Here is an 18,730-nt window from a genome sequence, read left to right as displayed (position 1 = left end):
ACAGAGTTAGTGCCAGACACTCTTCAAATAGTATCTGACTTTTTAGGACCAGAGTAAGGGTGTCACCAGAGGAAGCTTCCTAAGACACAGTAGAGAGAAAAGGGGAGAGACATGAGCAAACAAAAAGAATAAAAGACAGAAGCTTGAGGCCTGCACACACAGGGGCCAATGTGTAATTAGGATGTTGTCACTGCACAGTTGGTTATGGTGTGCAAACACGGCTGACAGCCATGATGAGCTCCAGAGCCTGTAAGGTAAATCCTATCTATACTCTAATGTGGGAGCTTGCTAACAGGAGCACAGAGGGGCTGTCTAACTCCTTAGATCACACAGCTAAAAGGCACGGAGCTAAGGCTGGTCCAGGTCCATTAGTCCCTAAGCTTACACAGTGTCTTGAGGGCAGTCAATGCTTGCCTGTCGCCCAGCCTACATTCTTTATATTATCCCCAGAAGCCTTGGACAGCTGAGAGATAATACCTTCTTTTCAGACTACACGAATTCTCAAAGAAAGGTTTACAGCTGGGTCTAGCTCCTGATTCATCGGGCACCACCAACGACAATAGGTGTGTACAAAAGAAAAGTTATTAAGAAGCCTAAAACTTTTGACTGGTTTGGATAGACTTTTATTCTCTCTCTCTTCCTTCTTATGACAGGGCTTCTCTGTGTAGCTAGCCCTGGCTGTCCAGTTCTGTAGACCAGGCTGACCTTGAATGGGGTTAAAGGCGTGTACTACCACCACCCAACAAGACTTCCTATTTTCTTTTTATGTTTTGTTTTGTTTTTCAGGACAGGGTTCCTCTGTGTAACAGTCCTGGCTGTCCTGGAACTCACTCTGTAGACAAAGCTGGCCTCAAACTCACAAAGATCCGTCGTCTCTGCCTCCCGAGTGCTGGGACTGAAGGCATGCGTTACCACCGCCCGGTAGATAAGACTTCCTATTTTCAAAGACCTTATCAAACTGTAATACAATCTTTGCTTCTCTGACAAAATACACTTTCCTCAGGGACCATACACTGGGAATTTGGGGGGAGAGACAGGCCTCCTATAGGCCCAGTCTGTCCTCAAACATACTGTGTTGTCCAGAGAGTGGGAACACTTCCCTGAGTTATGAAGATCTTCGAGTCCCCAGGGCTTGTCCCCAGGTGGACCACAGCCATGCCCTGTGAATTCCTGCTGGGGGCTTAACATTCTATAGGGACCTGCCCTCAGAAGGTGTGTTCCGATAGGGTTCCAGAGGCTCGGCAAAGGGTTGTCTTTGAGTCCTCTGTGTGCGAGGCTTATCTTCGGTGACAAGGGCACTGGGCCCTTGCAAGGGCTACTGCATTATCTCTGTAGGTCTCACCCATTTATCACAGCACAACTCCAAGCACAAAGGCTGTAGCTGGTAGAGCTCACCTTTTTACATTTAACCAGGACTCTGGGCAAGGTCAAGAGTGGGGACAGTCTGGCACACAGTGGGCCCTGAAGGACTCCTATACAAATCATTTCTCAAGCCAAGGCTCCTCTTGTCTATCCTCCTGATCCCACCACTACCTGCTCCAATGCCTCCAGTCACCCCATTCTAATTTTTTATGTGTCCAGTTGGATTAGTCACACTGCAATTGTCAGGGTCAAGTGTTTTGAAGCAGACAGACCTAGTTTCCCCAGGATTGGGGAAAGTGTCTGCAATTCCCTTAGGTCCCTTTTCAGGCATTAGAGTGCCAGATTAAAAAGATAATGCCCCTGAAGTTCCCAGCTTGGACTCCTGCATCAGTCTATGTGGTTGCTATTTCATGATGACCATTAATAATGATAGCGGTGATAATGAACCCCTTTGCTGACTCTGAGGCCCAGCCAAACCCCTCAAGAGGATTAGACAGTCAAAAGCTTTCCTAGTTAGGGTGGCGGTGGAGTGTAAGTCAACCTTAGCCTACATGAGGCCCTAGGTTCCACCCCTAGCACCAAAACACAAAGAAAACAAAACTCCTCAGGATGACAGAGTACAGTGCAAAACCAAGGAATAAGTATAACAAATTGTGGTGCCACGACAGATAGGACACTTTTGAGAGTGGGAATTAGAGGAGGTGGCATCTGAGCTGGGTGCTAAAGGCAGTAATGAGGGCAGTGAGAATCAGGACCCCCCCCTTGGGGGTGTCTCTCAGAAGCAACGGGGGGTGGGGGGGAGAATTATAGAACAATACCAGGGCAACTCTATGTCAGCCTCAGTCTACCCAATTGTGAAATAAAGCTTGGTGGAGACTACTTCATGGGCTTCCTCAGAGGTAAATCATTGGGTAGAATTCAGCACAAAGCCAAACAATCTCTTGGAAGGGTTAGAGAGTAGTCATGACCTGTCATCTTCCTCCTCATTATTGTTGAAGGAGATCACATTCCGAATACCATGCTTTTCTGCTTATCATAGCCCGTCACACATGCAGTAGATGATTGACAGGTGGAGAGGAGATTAGATGGGCATTTGAGACCTTGAAGGTCATATCCAGAGGCCTGTTTCTGCAGGTCACACAGAAACATAGAGGGCTGCAGAGATTTTTGATCAGAAGATACTATGGCCTGAGATCACCAGAGCAGGATGAAGGCTGGGCCACCTTCAGTGCCAAGGAGCCACAACAGAGTCCTTCTCACTGTTCTGGGTACCACATTTCCCCACACAGATCCTGAGACCAGAAATAAAGGCTCCAGCAGCCACGTTGCCAAGGCTGTTTGCCATGGCAACATCAGGGAGGGACTCGTGGGCTGGCTGCTGCAACTGCTCAGGGCCTGGTTCTAAATGACTATGTTCTGCCAGGCAATCACAAGGGAAAATATGGCTGCAGAGCTGTCGGGGAGCATCCATCTCAGCCAGGCAGGGCTTACCCAGCTAAGTGTCCAGACAGTGGGTCCCAGAAAGCAGAGTCCCTGTTATGCAGAGCAATCCATGGAAGGAGACAGAAGTCCCTGCTGTGTGACCTGGAGGCATCTCATCTGTTCTTAGACTGTTTCCTCACTCTGAGGTGAGAAAATTAAGCAAGGTGATCCCCAAGGCACTCCAAACTGCCCTCAAAGCTCAAGATGACATTCGAATAATTCACATTTCCATCACTGTTTTTGCCATCATTGGTGTGGCGATCATTTGTCAAGCACTTACTATGTCAGTGAGGCAAGCCTTCTGGGTCCAACGCAGTGATGTCATGTTTTCCTAGGAAGGCCAAACAATTAATCCCCCAATCCTCATCTGAAGCAATGAGGCTGAGAGAGATCATAACTCTTGCTTGAGGTCACAGAGCTAAGAAGTGGGAAAGCCATGATTTAAAATGTACATGGCTAAACTCCAAAGCCCAGAGTTCTTAGCCACTACCAAATATTCCTTCATTCATCTCTATCTTCAAGTGGCATCCAGCTGGATTTAGTTTTCTTCCTCCCCCCCTTTTTGGTTTTTTGAGACAGGGTTTCTCTGTGGAGTATTGACTGTCCTGGAACTCGCTCTGTAGACCAGGCCGGCCTCAAACTCAGAGATCCACCTGCCCCTGCCTCCTGAGTGCTGGGATTAAAGAGGAGCAAGCCAGCATGGCAACAGTTGTTAAGGCACTGTTCCTAAACAATTCCTTTAGATTTAGTGCAGGGGAAGGAAAACAATTACTTTGACAAAGGAACCTCAGGACCAAGGACCTAGATTGTGGTGGTGGTGGTGGTGGTGGTGGTGGTGACAGCGGTGGTGGTAGGGAATCAATCCCAAGATCTGTCTCTTCATAGGAGGCTATACACCAAACATCTCTGCACAGGCACCTCCTTAGACCGTTTGCACTATGACCATAAGTACATGACAGTGTACTACTACCATCCCCATTTTGTAGACAAAAATGCTGAGACACAAAGAAATCCTTTGCCAAGGCCATAGGGCCTACTGTCCACAGAACTCTAAGCCCATTGCTTCTGAAACAATCAGAGCAAAGGCTAATTGGCCTGTTTTGTTTTGGGTTTTTTTTTTGTAACTTTATTTTTATTTTTATTTGCATTGTTGTTTTGCCTGCGTGTATGTCAGTGTTAGAGTGTCAGATCTTGGAGTTACAGACAGTTGTTACCTGCCATATGGGTGCTGGGAATTGGATCCTCTGGAAGAGCAGTCAGTGCTCGTAACCACTGAGCCATCTCTCCAGCCCTCTTACTGCCCTGTTTTAAACACTGCTCCAATGGCGGGATAGTGGTGCTAACTGACCAGTGACTTTACCTTCCCAATTGTAAGTCTCTCTAGATCAGGAGGCAACTCTGTATGCTAGGAAGGTGCAGAGTGGGGTCCCAGAAGCCCAGCGCCAATTAAAGCCTGAAGACCAGCCCTCAAGGCAGGACCTATCTCTGGGGGCTCTTCATGCCCTCTCCATCTCCCTCACTAGAGTATCTGGTGAGAGGGCCTATGTGGTCAGCTGCAAAGAGTGCACATGTGTGGTCTTTAAGAATGTGAGAACAGGAAGAAAATCCTAGCTCAGGGTCCAACAGACACCCTAAGCCCAGCAGGCCAGACAGTAGTATTCTTGAGAAAACTTCCTGTCCTGAGCTCCCTCTGAACCAAGATACCCTCCCCCCGACCAAGTCCTAGAGCTGGACAAGACCCAGCTGGAAAGGAAGCGCCTGAACCTCTAGGCACCTCGAGTCCCCTCTTCTGTGAAACGCAGGCTGAATACAATGCTCTCTGAGGGCCTTCCCAAAGCCTGGAGGGAAGGAAGCTGCTCAAGTTCAAATTCTGGACCAGCTAGGAGACTGTGAGTAACTGACCCAACTTCTCTGCGCCTCCATTTCAGAATTCACCAAATGGAGAACACAGGAAGCCCATCCATGGTCACGACCATCTGTTCACAGAAACTGGAAACATTCAAATGAAAGACATGGTGTGCAGGATATGAAATGATACCCTGATATTGCTGATAATGGAGCAAGTGTGTGCTGAGGGGTTGGGGGACCACTAAATACTTTATAGGCACTACCTCAACTTTCCCAGCCTCCCAGAATTCTCAGCGAAGCTGCAAGGAGGAACTCATGTCCAGATATCAAGGCAAGAGGCAAAGTCTGCCTGAGTGGAAGAGGGTTAAATAGCTTCCCAAGGAGGACAGGCTCTCAGGCAGGGACTTAAAGTTTAGGTCGGCTATAATGATATCAAGACGACAAGGTTAGTGGCCTTTCTCTGGAACTCTAAGACAGTGAAAACCAGTGGGTACCCTGCTTCCGGGAGAACATATCCACTCATGGGAACACTAACCTTTGCTGTGCAGTGGGCTTGCCTGTTCTCTCAGGAAGAAAGTGGTCTATCCTCATAACGCTGACTAGACAGGAGTAGGGACACCGCCTGTGACCTCTATAAGGGATGTTTTAGAACTGGTCCCCCAGGTACTATAAACTCACGTTGTCGGGTTTTTGTTGTTGTTGCTGTTGTTTTTATCACTCTTTACAAAAATGGAAGCTGTCTGATGAGGGCACTGCTCAGTGAATACGGCGTAATGTCACTAGAAGTAATCTTATTGTAAGGTTTGTTTCGTTTTTTTTTTTGTTGTTTTAAAGAAGAATAATAGCAGCCGGGCGTTGGTGGCGCACGCCTTTAATCCCAGCACTCGGGAGGCAGAGGCAGGCGGATCTCTGTGAGTTCGAGGCCAGCCTGGTCTACAAAGTGAGTTCCAGGACAGTCTCCAAAGCTACAGAGAAACCCTGTCTCGAAAAACCACAAAAAAAAAAAAAAAGAAGAAGAAGAATAGCAGCAGATTTTCCCCCAAGCCTATGAGCTATCTAGACTTAGGATCCTGGACAGTTTGGCAGTGTCCAATACAGGTTCTATCTCGTGTAAGTTGGCCTTAAGTCCAGTCAAAAGGTGGTTGGTTACGCTTGTGGTATTTGTACCACTATTACACCAGTATGTCTTTCAGGCCGGTGGCTGTTGTAGACTGCAGGGTTTGTAGCTGCGTGATACTGGCGATTACCTCTCTCCTCCAGCAGTGCGCAGAGTACGGGCCAGCACCACGAACACCGACCGAGCAGTGGTGCTGAAGCTTCTAGCTGGGCGCCAGGTCAGCTTCTCTGCATTCAGTGACGCAGTGAATTCACACAGACACCCACAACTGAATAAACGTGCAGAGCACGTGAGACGTTAGAGCACTGGGTCCTAAACGGGGTGCTTTCATAAAGCCCCTCCCCCTTCAAGGCTCAGGGACCCGTGTGCAAAGACTGTAAGAGCCAGAGGGGATGGGTGACTCCAAGGAGACTGCGTCTTCCAGACACAGCAGGGCTGGTGCACATGTGAGCTCACAGAGACTGAGACAGCATCACACAGAGCCTGCACAGGCTGAAGCCACATGGGGTACCAGCACTGAAGGGAGAGCAGACGCTCCCACCGGGGAACAAGAAGTTATTCACAATCAATACTCGCTAGCAAAGGAGAAAAGAATCAGTTCTTTCCAATGGAGTGTCCACACTCCAGCGCAGGACCCATGCGGGCTTTGGCTTCATTTTTGTTTTGCTTTGGCATTTTTTGCCTTACTGGTTTTTTGTTGTTGTTGTTGTTGTTTTGATTTTTATGGGAGTGGGTACCTTTTTGAGAATGAGATAGAAAGAACAAAAGTGGGCAGGTAGGGAGATGGAGGCGATCTGGGAGGGGTTGGTGGGGGAGAAAAACATGATCAAAGCATAATGTATTCTAAAAAGGAATTAAAAAAAAAAAGGATGGAAGTTTGTGTGACTGTGATCTCCAGTGGTCAGAAAGGTCTCCCAGCCGACAAACGGCAGAGCAGGTGGAGGTAGTTCCAGAGCTCTGCAGGCCCAGCACACCGTGAAGCAGGGCTGGAGTCATGGGGTCTAGAGCATAGCACAGCCACAAGAGCCCGGCTCTTACAGCTAAATAGAAACGGTGAAAGGGGGACGAAGTGACAGCAAGGGACAGCATGAACCTAGGTCCCAGGAGGAAACTTCACAGCACATTCTGGGATGAGCCTCAGACAAAAATGATGCTATCCCTAATGTCATATAGGAACCAGTTGAGCTCAGGGACATTATGACATTTGCCCAAGGTTATGGAGCTTATAAGTCCTGATTTAAAACTTGGGAAAAGTAAGCAACTCAGGATAAACCCTGGGGCTTATGCTCCAACATCAAGCAAATGATGCCCTTGCACATCAAACTTCAAGTTTGGAGGTTAATTTAAAAGTAGTAGGGAGCTGTGCCAAACTATGAAAACACATGAAGGAATCTTAAACCGCATTACTACCTGAAATAAGCCCATCTGCACCCACATGCTACATGATTGCAACTCCATGATACTCTGAAGAAGGCAAACCTATGGAGACAGTAAAACGCCAGTGGTTGGCAGCAATGAGAGCAAAGAGACGGAAAGACGGAGCTAAGAGCTCTTAGGACCTGGGACAGTCGGTGCAACGCTTGCCCCAATCCACCGAACATGCAGTTCTAAGAGTGAGCCACGCTGTGAGCCAGGGGGCTCTGGGGGCTCTGGGAAATCATGACGGATGTGTGTGGGTTTGTCAGCTGCTGCAGTGGATTCCTGTTGAGGCACGCTGATGACCAGGGAGATGATGCATGCTGGGGGCAGGCTTATATGGAAAAATGTCTGTTCCCTTCCTCTCCGTCTTGTGACCAAGACCAAGGACAAATGAGAAAAGAGAAGACGAGTGTGGTAAAGCCTGGTAGTAGTTATAAGAATCTAAGCCGGGCGTTGGTGGCGCACGCCTTTAATCCCAGCACTCGGGAGGCAGAGGCAGGCGGATCTCTGTGAGTTCGAGGCCAGCCTGGTCTACAGAGCTAGTTCCAGGATAGCCTCCAAAACAATACAGAGAAACCCTGTCTCGAAAAACCAAAAAAAAAGAATCTAGTTGAAGATGGGAAAAGGACCTTGGCAAGAAGGAGAGAACACAGAAAGGTCAACCCAGGCTGGATGGTGGTGGTGCAAGCCTCTAAGGGAGGCAGAGGCAGGCGGATCTCTGAGTTTGAGGCTAGCCTGGTCTACAGAGTGAATTCCAGGACAGCCAGGGCTACAAAGAGAGATCCTGCTTAAAAAGAAGAAGAAAATAAATAATAAATAAATAAAAGTAAAATGCTTGCCTAGTTTTTACACAGCCCTGAGTGCAATCCCCAGTACTGCAAACCAAACAAAAGATCGCATGCACAGAGCTAGCTCTAAATTTAATCCTGTCCCATCCAAGTGCTTCAATGAGAAAATTCCAAGGTGTCTAGGCAGCAGGTCAATGCTCACTTTACAATCCATCATTTCATTCCTGACAGACAGGGTTTGTTACCCCCTTTTCGCAGGTTGAGAAGTACTTTAGACTCTGTCCTCTCTTGGTGTGTCATCATTTGTTTGAGGTGCCAGAGAAACAGCCATGAGCGCAGAGAACAGTTCCTCTTCAGGCAACATTAAGAGGGGCATGTCACCTCTATCCCTGCCTCTTCACTTACTCCAAGGCAGTGTAAGTGGAGTAGGCAGTCAGGGAGTTCTTAGGAACCACGAAATCTTTAAAACTGTAAAAACACTACCTAGACTCTACAGATCTTTGTGAGGAAGAAAGTGTAACAGTGCCAGCTGAGGCTCAGCGAAGAACATGTGACCAGGGGGATATGCTATAAATGCCACCGCTGCTGCTGCCGCTGCTGCCGCCGCCTGGGAAGGGAAGGCAGCTGTTAGCACTGCAATGCTCTAGTCATGACCTCACTTCCAAGCCCGAGGCCCCATTTGCAGGGCTGCTTCTGACTCAAGCCTGTGTTCCTTCTAAATGAGAGGGAAGGAAAAGGATGACTCACAGCACAGCATAGTGGAGTTCCTGGCTGACCTGCACCAGTTGGGGAGAGGAGGCCCCAAGGCCAGGGGGAAACATGAGCCCCAGGGGGCCAACCGCTAGGCTGCTGCCTTTCCTGGGTATCATAGCCACGGCTCACCACCAGCATTGGCCAGAGAACGTGGAGCTCAGGTCTCTGGGGAACATGTCCCCAGATGGACTCATGAAAAAGTGACCCTGCCCCCGGTCTCATGCAGGCCAAAGGTGGGTCAGTGCACCTGCTACACACAGCTGCAATTCTGACTAGGACAGCAGCTGGCCCTGGCTTCAAGGTCAACGGAGGCGGCAGTGTCCCAGACCTATGAAGGGGCAGGAGGACTCCAAGTCCTCTCTCCAGTTCTCCATGTGCCCAGGACCCCTTTCTGTGTGCTCAGTCCCAGCTTAACGAGGTCACAAAGATCCAACTGTAAAATGGGACAAGTTCACAACCATGGTGCCATGTATGCAACCAGCTGTAATTGGCTCTCTATGGGAAGGGATTGGGTATAGGAGGCGGAGAGCCCTGAGTGAATGGACACTATTGGCATGGGCATGGCTTCAGACCCATAGTAAACTGGCAAAGAGTCTAACCCACCCTCGCCACCAAAGTGAGGCTCAGAGAGAGACATAGCAAAAGTCTTCTGGGGCTCCAAGTGTGACTGTCAGCAGTAAATGCAGAAAATGTTCCCCGTAGTTTTCTTCCCCTGGATATTTAGTCTGAAGACTGTTCCCCTACGGAGACAGCTCCTACCTAAGTTAGCTAAACTTAACTGGTGATCCAGCAGTAGCTAAACCCTGCCTCCTCGTTTATCTGTATGCAATAGCCCCACCTCTGCGTTCACATGTACACAGTAAATACTCCGAGCATCTGAGGGTTTCTCCATCAGAGCCCAGTCCACCCCTACCCCAGTTATTTCTGTGTCTCCCTGTGTCTGTCTCTCCTTTACTCCCTCACTGCCCTAGTCAGGTCAAGTCCCTGAAGCCTTGCAAGTAGGGAGCAGCTGAACAGCACATGTTACCAAAGAAATGCACACTGAACAGCAACAGTAACAGAGTGTATTATTGACTGAACTGGTAAAAATGAAAATAGTATGAATAACTAGGGAATGGTCAGTCACATTCCCACACAATGCCAATGAGTGTGTAAACCAATACAATCTCTCTAGAAGATAATTTAAATATGTGTTTACCAAATGCCTGCATGGTTCCTTTGATAGAGCAATTTTACTTCTAGGAATTTAAATGAAGGAAAGAATACATGTACACAAAGATATTCGTGTCAGCATTGCTTACAATAGCATAAATGCAAACAACTGAAGGACTGATTGGTGCATGTTGGCTCAACCCTCCATGAAATACTATACAACCATTAAGATATTAAGCACGGTATTTATTGATGAGCAAAGATGTTCACAGCATATTATGAGGAAAAGAAAAAAGACAAGTTACAAAACAGTGTGCTTCCAATTTACAAATTAGTGTATCAGAATAATTCCATTTGTTGTTTTCTTTTTTCCCAAAGAAGTAATCTATATAGATAAGAAAGAAAAACATCTTGAGATACATATAACTTTAGAGTAGCTCTCTTTGGATAGCATTACATATTTCTGGGCTGGCGAGACGGCTCAGCAGGTAAAAGTTGATGACCTGAATTCAATTTCCATGTCCCACTTGGTGGCAGGGAACTTCTGCAAGTTGTCCTCTGACCTCCACACACATACCAGAGCACACACATGCAAACACACACACATACACACAAAATTAAACAGTTTTGAAACATTAGATATGTCTCCTTTTCTATGATGCTTGGCGATGTTTTCTAACAATGTTGAAATTTTAAAATTTTTCAGTAAGGGTTGGACTAGATGATTGATAATGCCCTTGTCATCTCTAACACTATGACTGTCACTCCAAGCACTCAAGTGATTTCAAATGGCCCCTTTATTTACCGAGCTTTCCATGTGGCTTTTGGAGTCCAGGCTTTTGCTAGCAGCTGTAACCCTGTACATTCCTCTCTCCCATATTCACCGCCCAGCTGTCTCCCCTGTCAGCCCGGGAGCTTCTGTTTGGCAAGGCTCAACTGTACCCCTTTGTAATCCATGGACCTCATCAAGAACTGGGCAAAGGAACATTGCTCAGCATGCTGGCAGGTGCCATGTGGGCACAAAGAGATAAAAAGGCACAACTTAAATCCTACTGGATAGACTCAAACACATAGTGCTTGGTTTTATAACTATGAAAGACAGCAGAGAGAGCAGGGCAAACTGGCAGGAAGGCCTACTAAGGGAGAAAGCCATGCGGGATGGTGGGTGAGGGCACACCAGGCTAGGGGAACCGTGTAAGCAAAGTTGAAACCAGCACAGAGGTCTTTGGGACACACTCTTCAAACATTTCCAAGAGGTTGCCACAATTCTGGTTCTGATAATCGGCTACTTCAGCAACAATGGATAAAAGTCCCTGAAACGCAAATTCTCTTTAATCTATGCCTGGGTTAGCCACCAAAGACAACAAGAAATCTTTTGGGGACAAAGACGATCCACTTTCCCCAACCCTCCCAAGGGGAGAGCTGAGGGGAGGGGAGGGTCCGGGAAGGGCTGTGGGGAAGCAGCAGCAGGGAGGGACAACCAGACATCTCACATGCAAACAAGGCTCACCCCCACCAGCAGGCCTCTGGCTTCTCCGGCAGCACCGCCGGCCCCATTGGACAGATGGAGAAACCCGGCTGGAGAGTCAAAATGGCTTGCTCCAGGATCACCCAGCCAGAGAGCGGGGAAGGTGACTCCACTCAGGCCTTCTGACTCCAAGTCCAGTGCTATTTCGAGGTAACACACAGGACCTGGAGTCAGGAGCCCTGGGTGGCTCTGTCACCCCCTGGCTGAGTGGTCGTGGACAAGCAGCTCACCCCTCACAGCCTCTTCCCCAACTGTAAAATGAGGCGGCGGGCTGCCCCGCCCATTCCCGCTCAGCTCTGAACCTTCTAGGGGTGGCTGCAAAGCTCCCGGTATCAATTACATTTCCCAAGTTGGCCCGGCAAAGATCACCGGGAGATCTTCGGCCTGTCACGTGGTTAGGGGGGGGCAAACGTCCCAAATTAACTTTCACTGCGCTGCTTCTGCTGACACCTGATTACTCATTTTTTTTTTCTACTTTCCTTGGTGAAGCAGCCCTACTAACTAAGCTAGGCTGGCGGCTAAAAGGGCAAACAATTAATTAGTGGTGAGCCAAACACCAAAGCTAGAGTTGAAGGCCAGGGTCATGTCCAGAGCGGACAATCTTGTTATGGGTGAAGGAGTCTCACTGGCTATTTCGGCTATTTCTGCTAGGTTCTTAAGTGTAGAGATGGGGACGACTCCAGGCAATAGAGATCTGGGGTGCAGGTCTTCTCCGGGTCCACCAAACCCCCACCACCTCCAGTCCTGGTCCCAGGCTATCCACTCCTGGGGTGCTGAGGCTAGGGCCCGACTTCGCAGACACAAACACCGGGCGTGTGACCGAGCCCGGCGACGTTGCCGGGAGCTCCACCGCAGTTTCGTCAGAGGTAAAGGTACGCGCCCGGCGCGCGCGGCGTGTGCACACGCGCAGGGGACACACACACACACACACACACACACACACACTCACACCCGCGCACAGCCGACTCATTAGCATCCCCTCCCGACCTGAAGGAAAGCGATCACTCGCCACCGTCCCCTTGGGCCTCTGCTGCGAACCCACCCGAGCGCGCCAGCCACACACCACGCGGCCCGGCATCTCCGGGACGCCGCCGCGTTTGCAGAGGGCTACGGCCCGCCGTCTCCCGCGCGTGGCGGGCTTCCTCTAGGCGACACCTCGCCACGCCGCCTGTTCTAGTCGCCAGCCTTAAGTCGCCACCGGGAGTCTTCCCGGAGCCGAACGTCTCAGCCGCTGCGTCCCCACCGAGTCGCGTCTCACCGCAAGGAATCAGCTTGCAAGCCTCTCCCCGCCCACCCGGTCCCATGACAGCTGCTACCGCCCAAAGACTGGTAGATTCTAACCAGAAGCAAAGTTTCCCTCTCTCCTCCCACCTCCCGCCCCCCCTCCTCCGCCTTCCCCTCCCTCCTAGTGTTATGCAAAGCGGGCCGGCACAAACGCTTCCACTCCAGGTACTCAGTCTGTCCCCGCGAGTCCCGCGGGTTTCCGTCCGATAGCCCAGCTCTGTACCCAGACGTATCCCCGCATCCGGGGTCTCCTCCCAGGCTCCGCCGCATCCCCAGCCTCTTGGAGACAAGCAGCCTGGAGCCGGGAGCAAAAGCCCTAACTCAGGAGCCAAACTTCAAGCTTGCAACAGGCATGGGCCGGGGGAAAACGGCGGAGGTGGGGGCGCGCACGCCGCGTGCACACATTTTCCCGCAACTGTCTGTCCCAGCAGCAAACCCCATTTTGATCTCCAAGCCAGCGGTTCTCTCGCCCTCCCTCCCGAACACCAAAGCACACTCCTGTCACGCGCGTGAAGCCGGTGAAGCTCCCAGGCTCAGCCAGAGCCCGGGACGCCGCCTCACCTTCCCTTCCCCCTGCATCGTGGAGCGCGCGCCGGGGCCGCGCGCCGCAGGGGGACCCAGGCAACCCCCAGATGGTCCTTCCGCCCCGATCCAGCCTTGCTCTTTCCTAAAGGGTCTCCTCCGGATAGCGAAAGCTGATAGACACTATCTCCGCCCGCATGTCCACGTGCCCCGCAGACCCCTAATTCCCTTAGCCAGCAACTGACAGGAAACTCTGCGCTGCGGGAGCAGGTGGGGGACTGCGGGAAAACCAGTGGCAGTACTTGGGGTACCCGATGCTGGAGAACAAGGCGACTCCAGGGCTGCGGACAGCTTCCCATACCCCCGCCACAAGTGCACGTGAAAGTACGGCAGCAAGTGCTCGGCGCCGAGGACGCGCCTATAGCACCCACAGGCAGCCTTAGGGGTCCTTACGACCCTGGGTAGACTCTAGCTGTTCAAGGAATCGCAGTACCCCTCAACTTTGCCGGTGGGGGAACCGGAGACTCCAGTTAGCCCCGACCAGACCCTCCCGGATGGCTGTGTCTCCCAATGCTACAGCATGCGCCGGCGACCTGCAGCTCGCTATGCCTGTAACGGAGCGCAGCGCAAGGCACGTGGAAGGGGGGCTCTGCAGCCTGAACCCCCCCGATCACCCCGGTGCGCCCACCGCTGCGCTCCTGCCTCTGCAGCTGCGGCTGCAGCCCTGCGGCTCTGCAACCTGGTGCCTGGCCTGCGCTCCCAGCTGGCTGTACCTGCGTGTCAGAGAGATAGTTGAGGAAGAAGGACGAGAGCTCTTCATCCAGCAGCGCGCTGCAGTCGTTCCCCGCCATCTTCCAGCCGCGGCTGCAGCGTGCGGCGGAGTCAGCGCCGAGCCCGCCCGGGGGAGGGAGCGAGCGAGGAGGAGGGAGGAGGCAGCCTGGCGGGCGGGTGGAGGGCGGAGCTCGGGCCCCCGGCTGCGGCAGGCCGGCTGGCTGCGGGGGCGGGGCCGTGCGAGCCTGGGGTCGCACCCCCACTTTCCCTGCTCTGAGTCTGTCGCGGCGACCAGGTCTCGGAGCCCCCCGCAGGAAAAAACCGCGCCGGCAGCCAGGTGGCTGTGCCCGGGCCAGCAGCCCGGTGTCTGCGCAGCAATGCGGGCACCCCCTCCTTACTGCTAGAGCGAATCACGTTGCGTTAGCGCTGGGCGGGCCCTTGCCTGACAACCTGCTTCTACACGGCTGGGGAAACTGAGGCTCCGGGAGGTTTAGAACCGCGTTTGAAGCCGCAGTGTGCTTCAGCAGCAAAAGAGAAAGCATCGGAGGCCTAAGTTCTCTATCCAGAGTGCAAGGCCAGAGAGGGAGGAAGGCAGGCACAGGTCAAAGGCTGAGAAATCAAAGAAGGCTTCTCGGAGAGGGTGGCATTCGTATGTTTTCTTTGAGGCATGTTTTTTACCCATTTCCTGATAAGCCTAACCATCTCACCTCCCCAGCGCTACACAATAACCTCCCTTGAAAAAAATTTCAATTATGTCATTTACCACAGCCCACAGTGTCTTGAACTGGCTAGGCTTCTGCCAGCCCCCCAGGACTATTGGCCTTTTCCCTTTTCTTAGTACGAACCTTCTTTAGGGCATCCTTATCCATCACCCTTGTAAGCACCATCCCATTTGTGGCTTTCCAACCAAATCCTATGCGACCCTTTCCCCTGGAGGTGTCTCAGCAGCCCTTGTACCTTGGCTTCTTCTGTCAATCTGTCCATGCTAGAGTCTAAGACACACGAAACCAGGCTTAAATCCCACTTTGGTTATTACTCCGGCTCACCAGAGGTATTTAATAAATAACGTGTTAATTGAAAAGGCTAGAGGGTTTTGCCTCCCCACCCCAGGGCCATCACCACCACACGCTCTATACGAATGAGGGAACTGTAGGTCAGGACTGCACACCAAAAGAGTCCTGAACCAGAGCCAGGAAGCAAACCTTCTGGCTTCAACCTTGAACTCTCATTGCTTCGCCGCTTGCCAAGCAGGCATCTAGGTGTGTGCGTGAGGGAGGGGGGCCTGCTGGGGCTGAATGAAGGCTGGAAAGCAGGAAGACTCAGACCTGTTTATTGGGCACACCTGCCTGCCGTCCTGCTCCCACAGGGTACTGACAAGTGTCGCCCCACCCTGCCAGGCCAGAAGGCTCCTTCCAGCAAGAGAAGGAAAGAGCCTGGCACACCTGCTCAGACGAGCCACGCAGCAACAGCTTCCTTCTTCCTCCAGTCTGAGGTTCCCAGAACCGCAGGGTGTGATTTCACTCTTTGGGCTTAAGGCCAGCACGCTTTTAAGGAACAATGCTGCCAACAGAGAACATACAGGCAAGCCTCAGAGGAGTCCTGAGTTCAGGTCCAGCCCATGCTGCCTCTTGTTCCAGTACTGGGCATCTCAGTCAGTGTCGCTGCCTGGTTTTGAACCCCAGGAAGTCATCTGATCTTAGGCCTTGGCTGTTCTGTCATCTATACAAACGGGGATAGTAAAATCACTTACTCACAGTGATGTTACGAAGACACCAAGAGATAAAGTATGTAAAGTGCTTGGCACAGAGCCTGACCTCAGGGGGAGTACCAAGCTGGCTGGGAGAAAATACCCTTACAGGCACTGGCCAGCATGACTTACCCTGCCTCCAACACTTGAACAGACTCCGTACTCCATTCAGGTCTGAATCCTGGTGCCAACTAACTATGTGCCGCTGTTACCTAAAAGTAAAAGGGAGAGGCAAGCATGACGGTGCAGGCCTGTGATCTAACCCTCGGGAAGTGGAGACAGCAGGGTCAGGAGTTCAAAGTCATCCTTGGCTATATAAGGAATTATAGGACAGACTGGACTACATGAGATGCTGCCTTAAAAAAGGAAACAAGGGCTGGGAACACAATTCACTTGATACAATGATTTGCCTATCATGCATGAAGTTCCAGGTTCCATAAAACCAAGTAAAAGCCGGGCGTTGGTGGTGCACGCCTTTGATCCCAGCACTTGGGAGGCAGAGACAGGTGGATCTCTGTGAGTTCGAGGCCAGCCTGGTCTACAGAACGAATTCCAGGACAGCCTCCAAAACAATACAGAGAAACCCTGTCTCGAAAAACAAACAAACAAACAAAAAAAACCAAGTAAAACTGGGTATTGTAGCATAAATTATAATCCCAGTACTGGGGAGATAAAAACAGAAAGATCACACATGGTGCACAAACATACATGAAGGGAAAATACCCACACATATAAAGCAAAAATTAAAATTGTATCTTTATCTGATTTTAGCCTTTGGCTACAGTAGCAAGTTTGAGACCAGCCTGGGCTACATGAGGCCCTACAACAGATCACCTTTGACTCCATAGCAAGTTTAAGGCCAGCCTGGGCTACATGAGGCCCTGTCTTACAAAATCAAAACAACAACAAAAAACAAGAGTCACCTCTCTGAGCCTCAGTTTCCTCATCTACAAAATGGGGAATAGCAATGGTGCAATTCCATGTAGGCCCTTGTAAGTGTCAAGGGAAACAATGTGTGTAAAATAAATTGCTTGGCCCTGGTCCAGCAGACAAGAAGTGCCCATCACCTTCTTTTTTTTTTTTTTTTTTTTTTTTTTTTTTGGTTTTTGAGACAGGGTTCTCTGTGGCTTTGGAGGCTGTCCTGGAACTCGCTCGGTAGTCCAGGCTGGTCTCGAACTCACAGAGATCCGCCTGCCTCTGCCTCCCGAGTGCTGGGATTAAAGGCGTGCGCCACCAACGCCCGGCGCCCATCACCTTCTTTATCATCCTCATTATCACTGAGGACTTGAGTACACCTAGGGCTGCTGCTGGACCAATAGGAGTCCTGTGAAATGGTTTCCAGAACTGTCCCCAATTAGTCTGGCCCTTTGGTGTTGTGCCTTTTATAGCCCAAGAAATAGACTGGGTCTCCTCCCCAGCCAGCCGTCCCTGGCCATGGCCGTGCAGAGTGACTGTACCTCTCAGTGCCTTGCTAAAGACTCATTTTTTTAATTTGTTGTGGGTTTTTTATTAATTTTTTATTAATTTATTTTTTACATTCCAATCCCAGTTGCTCCTTCCTCCTCTCTTCCCACAACCCCCACTCCCCCCTACCTCCCATCTGCTCCTCAGAGAGGGTAAGGCCTCCCCTAGAAAGTCTACTAAGTGTGTTCCATCATCTCACTGAGGGAGGGGCAAGGCACTGCCCCACCCCACACACCCCTGTGTCTAGGCTGGACAAGGTATCTCTCCATGTAGAACGGCCTCCACTAAGTCAGTTTGTGAGTTAGTGTTAGATCTTGGACACACTGCCAGTGGCCTCATATATTGTCTCAGTCACACCACTGTCACCTATATTAAGGGAGTCTAGTTTGGTCTCTATGCTGGTTCCCCATTTGTCAGATACTTTGCTTTTAAAACTCTGGCATTGTTAGAAATACTACCCATTGCCCAGCACTGAGGACTTTATCACTGTCTATGCATCCTCTGATTAGGTTGGAGCTGCCAAGACATTAGGGTGAATCTTCACCTAAGACGCTCAGCTTGCTTTTCAGGAGTTTTTTGTCCTTGGAGACACTCACAGTCTCCACCCATGACCCTCCTGCCTCCTTGCAGGAGTGGGGAGTTCTTCCTTGAGAAAGCCATCAAGTACATTGTGTGATAATTCATACCTGTAACCCCAGGGAACTCAGGAGGCCTAGGCAGGGCAGCAAAGGAAGTCTTAGGCCACCCAAGGTTACATAGAGAGACCTCCTCTCAAAAGAGAAGACAAGAAAAGTCCTCAAGATACCCACGGTGGCAGATCATTTCCTGCTGTTTGCTGGGCTTCTGCCTGGCTAATGAAAAAGTTGCTGGTTGAAACTGTGTGGTCTCTGACCCAAATGTACTGTTAGCTTCTCATTCTCAGGCCAAACCTACCAGCTTTTCCATGCATCTGAGCTATGTCATCTCTAATCCTTCCCACAGCCTTCAATAGGATGAATTTACCCTTGGGGAAATGAAAGCTTAAAAGGGGTTAACACCGGGGCTCTAGCTCAGGGGTGGAACATTTGCCCAGTACACAGGAGGTCCTAGGCTAAATCCCCAGGATTCATTGCAAAAGGGAATGAGTGGTCTGGTTAACTCCACACCAATTAGCTAGAGGTCCAGCTGAGACCAAGGCTAGGTATGTACCAGGTCCAAGACACATCCCCAAGAAGGGAATAAGAAGTAGCTCCCAGCAGCTGGCCCCCTGGAGGAAGCCAGAACGGTGGCACACTTCTTAGTTTATGATTTTCAAGGGAAGGGCAATAATACTGTCAGAGTTGGACTTCATGCAGCCCAGCTTCTACCTCCTCTGCCTCTTTATTGGCCTTGCCTCCCTTGAAAGTAGCGAAAGTGGGTGTGGTGCATATCCAACCCAGCCCAAAGCCAAGAGCACTCCAGGCTCCTCGGATATGGCCTGAGTAAAAGGAACCTATGCGACTGGATTTGAATAG

General features: G+C 50.6%; 1 protein-coding gene and 1 long non-coding RNA gene across 2 annotated transcripts in view; both read right to left on the bottom strand.

Annotated features, from left to right (window-relative positions):
- Positions 1-14,352, bottom strand: part of Ppargc1b (PPARG coactivator 1 beta) — a 109,926-nt gene extending 95,574 nt beyond the window's left edge. Inside the window, 1 exon segment of the mRNA XM_005074679.4 lies at positions 14,029-14,352. Coding sequence (XP_005074736.1) covers positions 14,029-14,106 — 78 coding nt within the window. The 5' untranslated portion in view covers positions 14,107-14,352.
- LOC121138847 lies at positions 10,147-12,748 on the bottom strand. Its single transcript, XR_005875719.1, has 2 exons — positions 12,492-12,748; positions 10,147-10,306 (listed from the first exon to the last, which is right to left on the bottom strand). It is a non-coding gene; the product is annotated as an uncharacterized LOC121138847 (long non-coding RNA).
- Positions 14,353-18,730: the final 4,378 nt, after the last annotated feature.

The sequence above is a fragment of the Mesocricetus auratus genome, unplaced genomic scaffold, assembly GCF_017639785.1.
Source record: "Mesocricetus auratus isolate SY011 unplaced genomic scaffold, BCM_Maur_2.0 Super-Scaffold_6730, whole genome shotgun sequence".
NCBI classification, from domain to species: domain Eukaryota; kingdom Metazoa; phylum Chordata; class Mammalia; order Rodentia; family Cricetidae; genus Mesocricetus; species Mesocricetus auratus.
The sequence above is the reverse complement of the archived record's forward strand: the minus strand, read 5'-3'. Positions and strand labels throughout refer to the sequence as shown.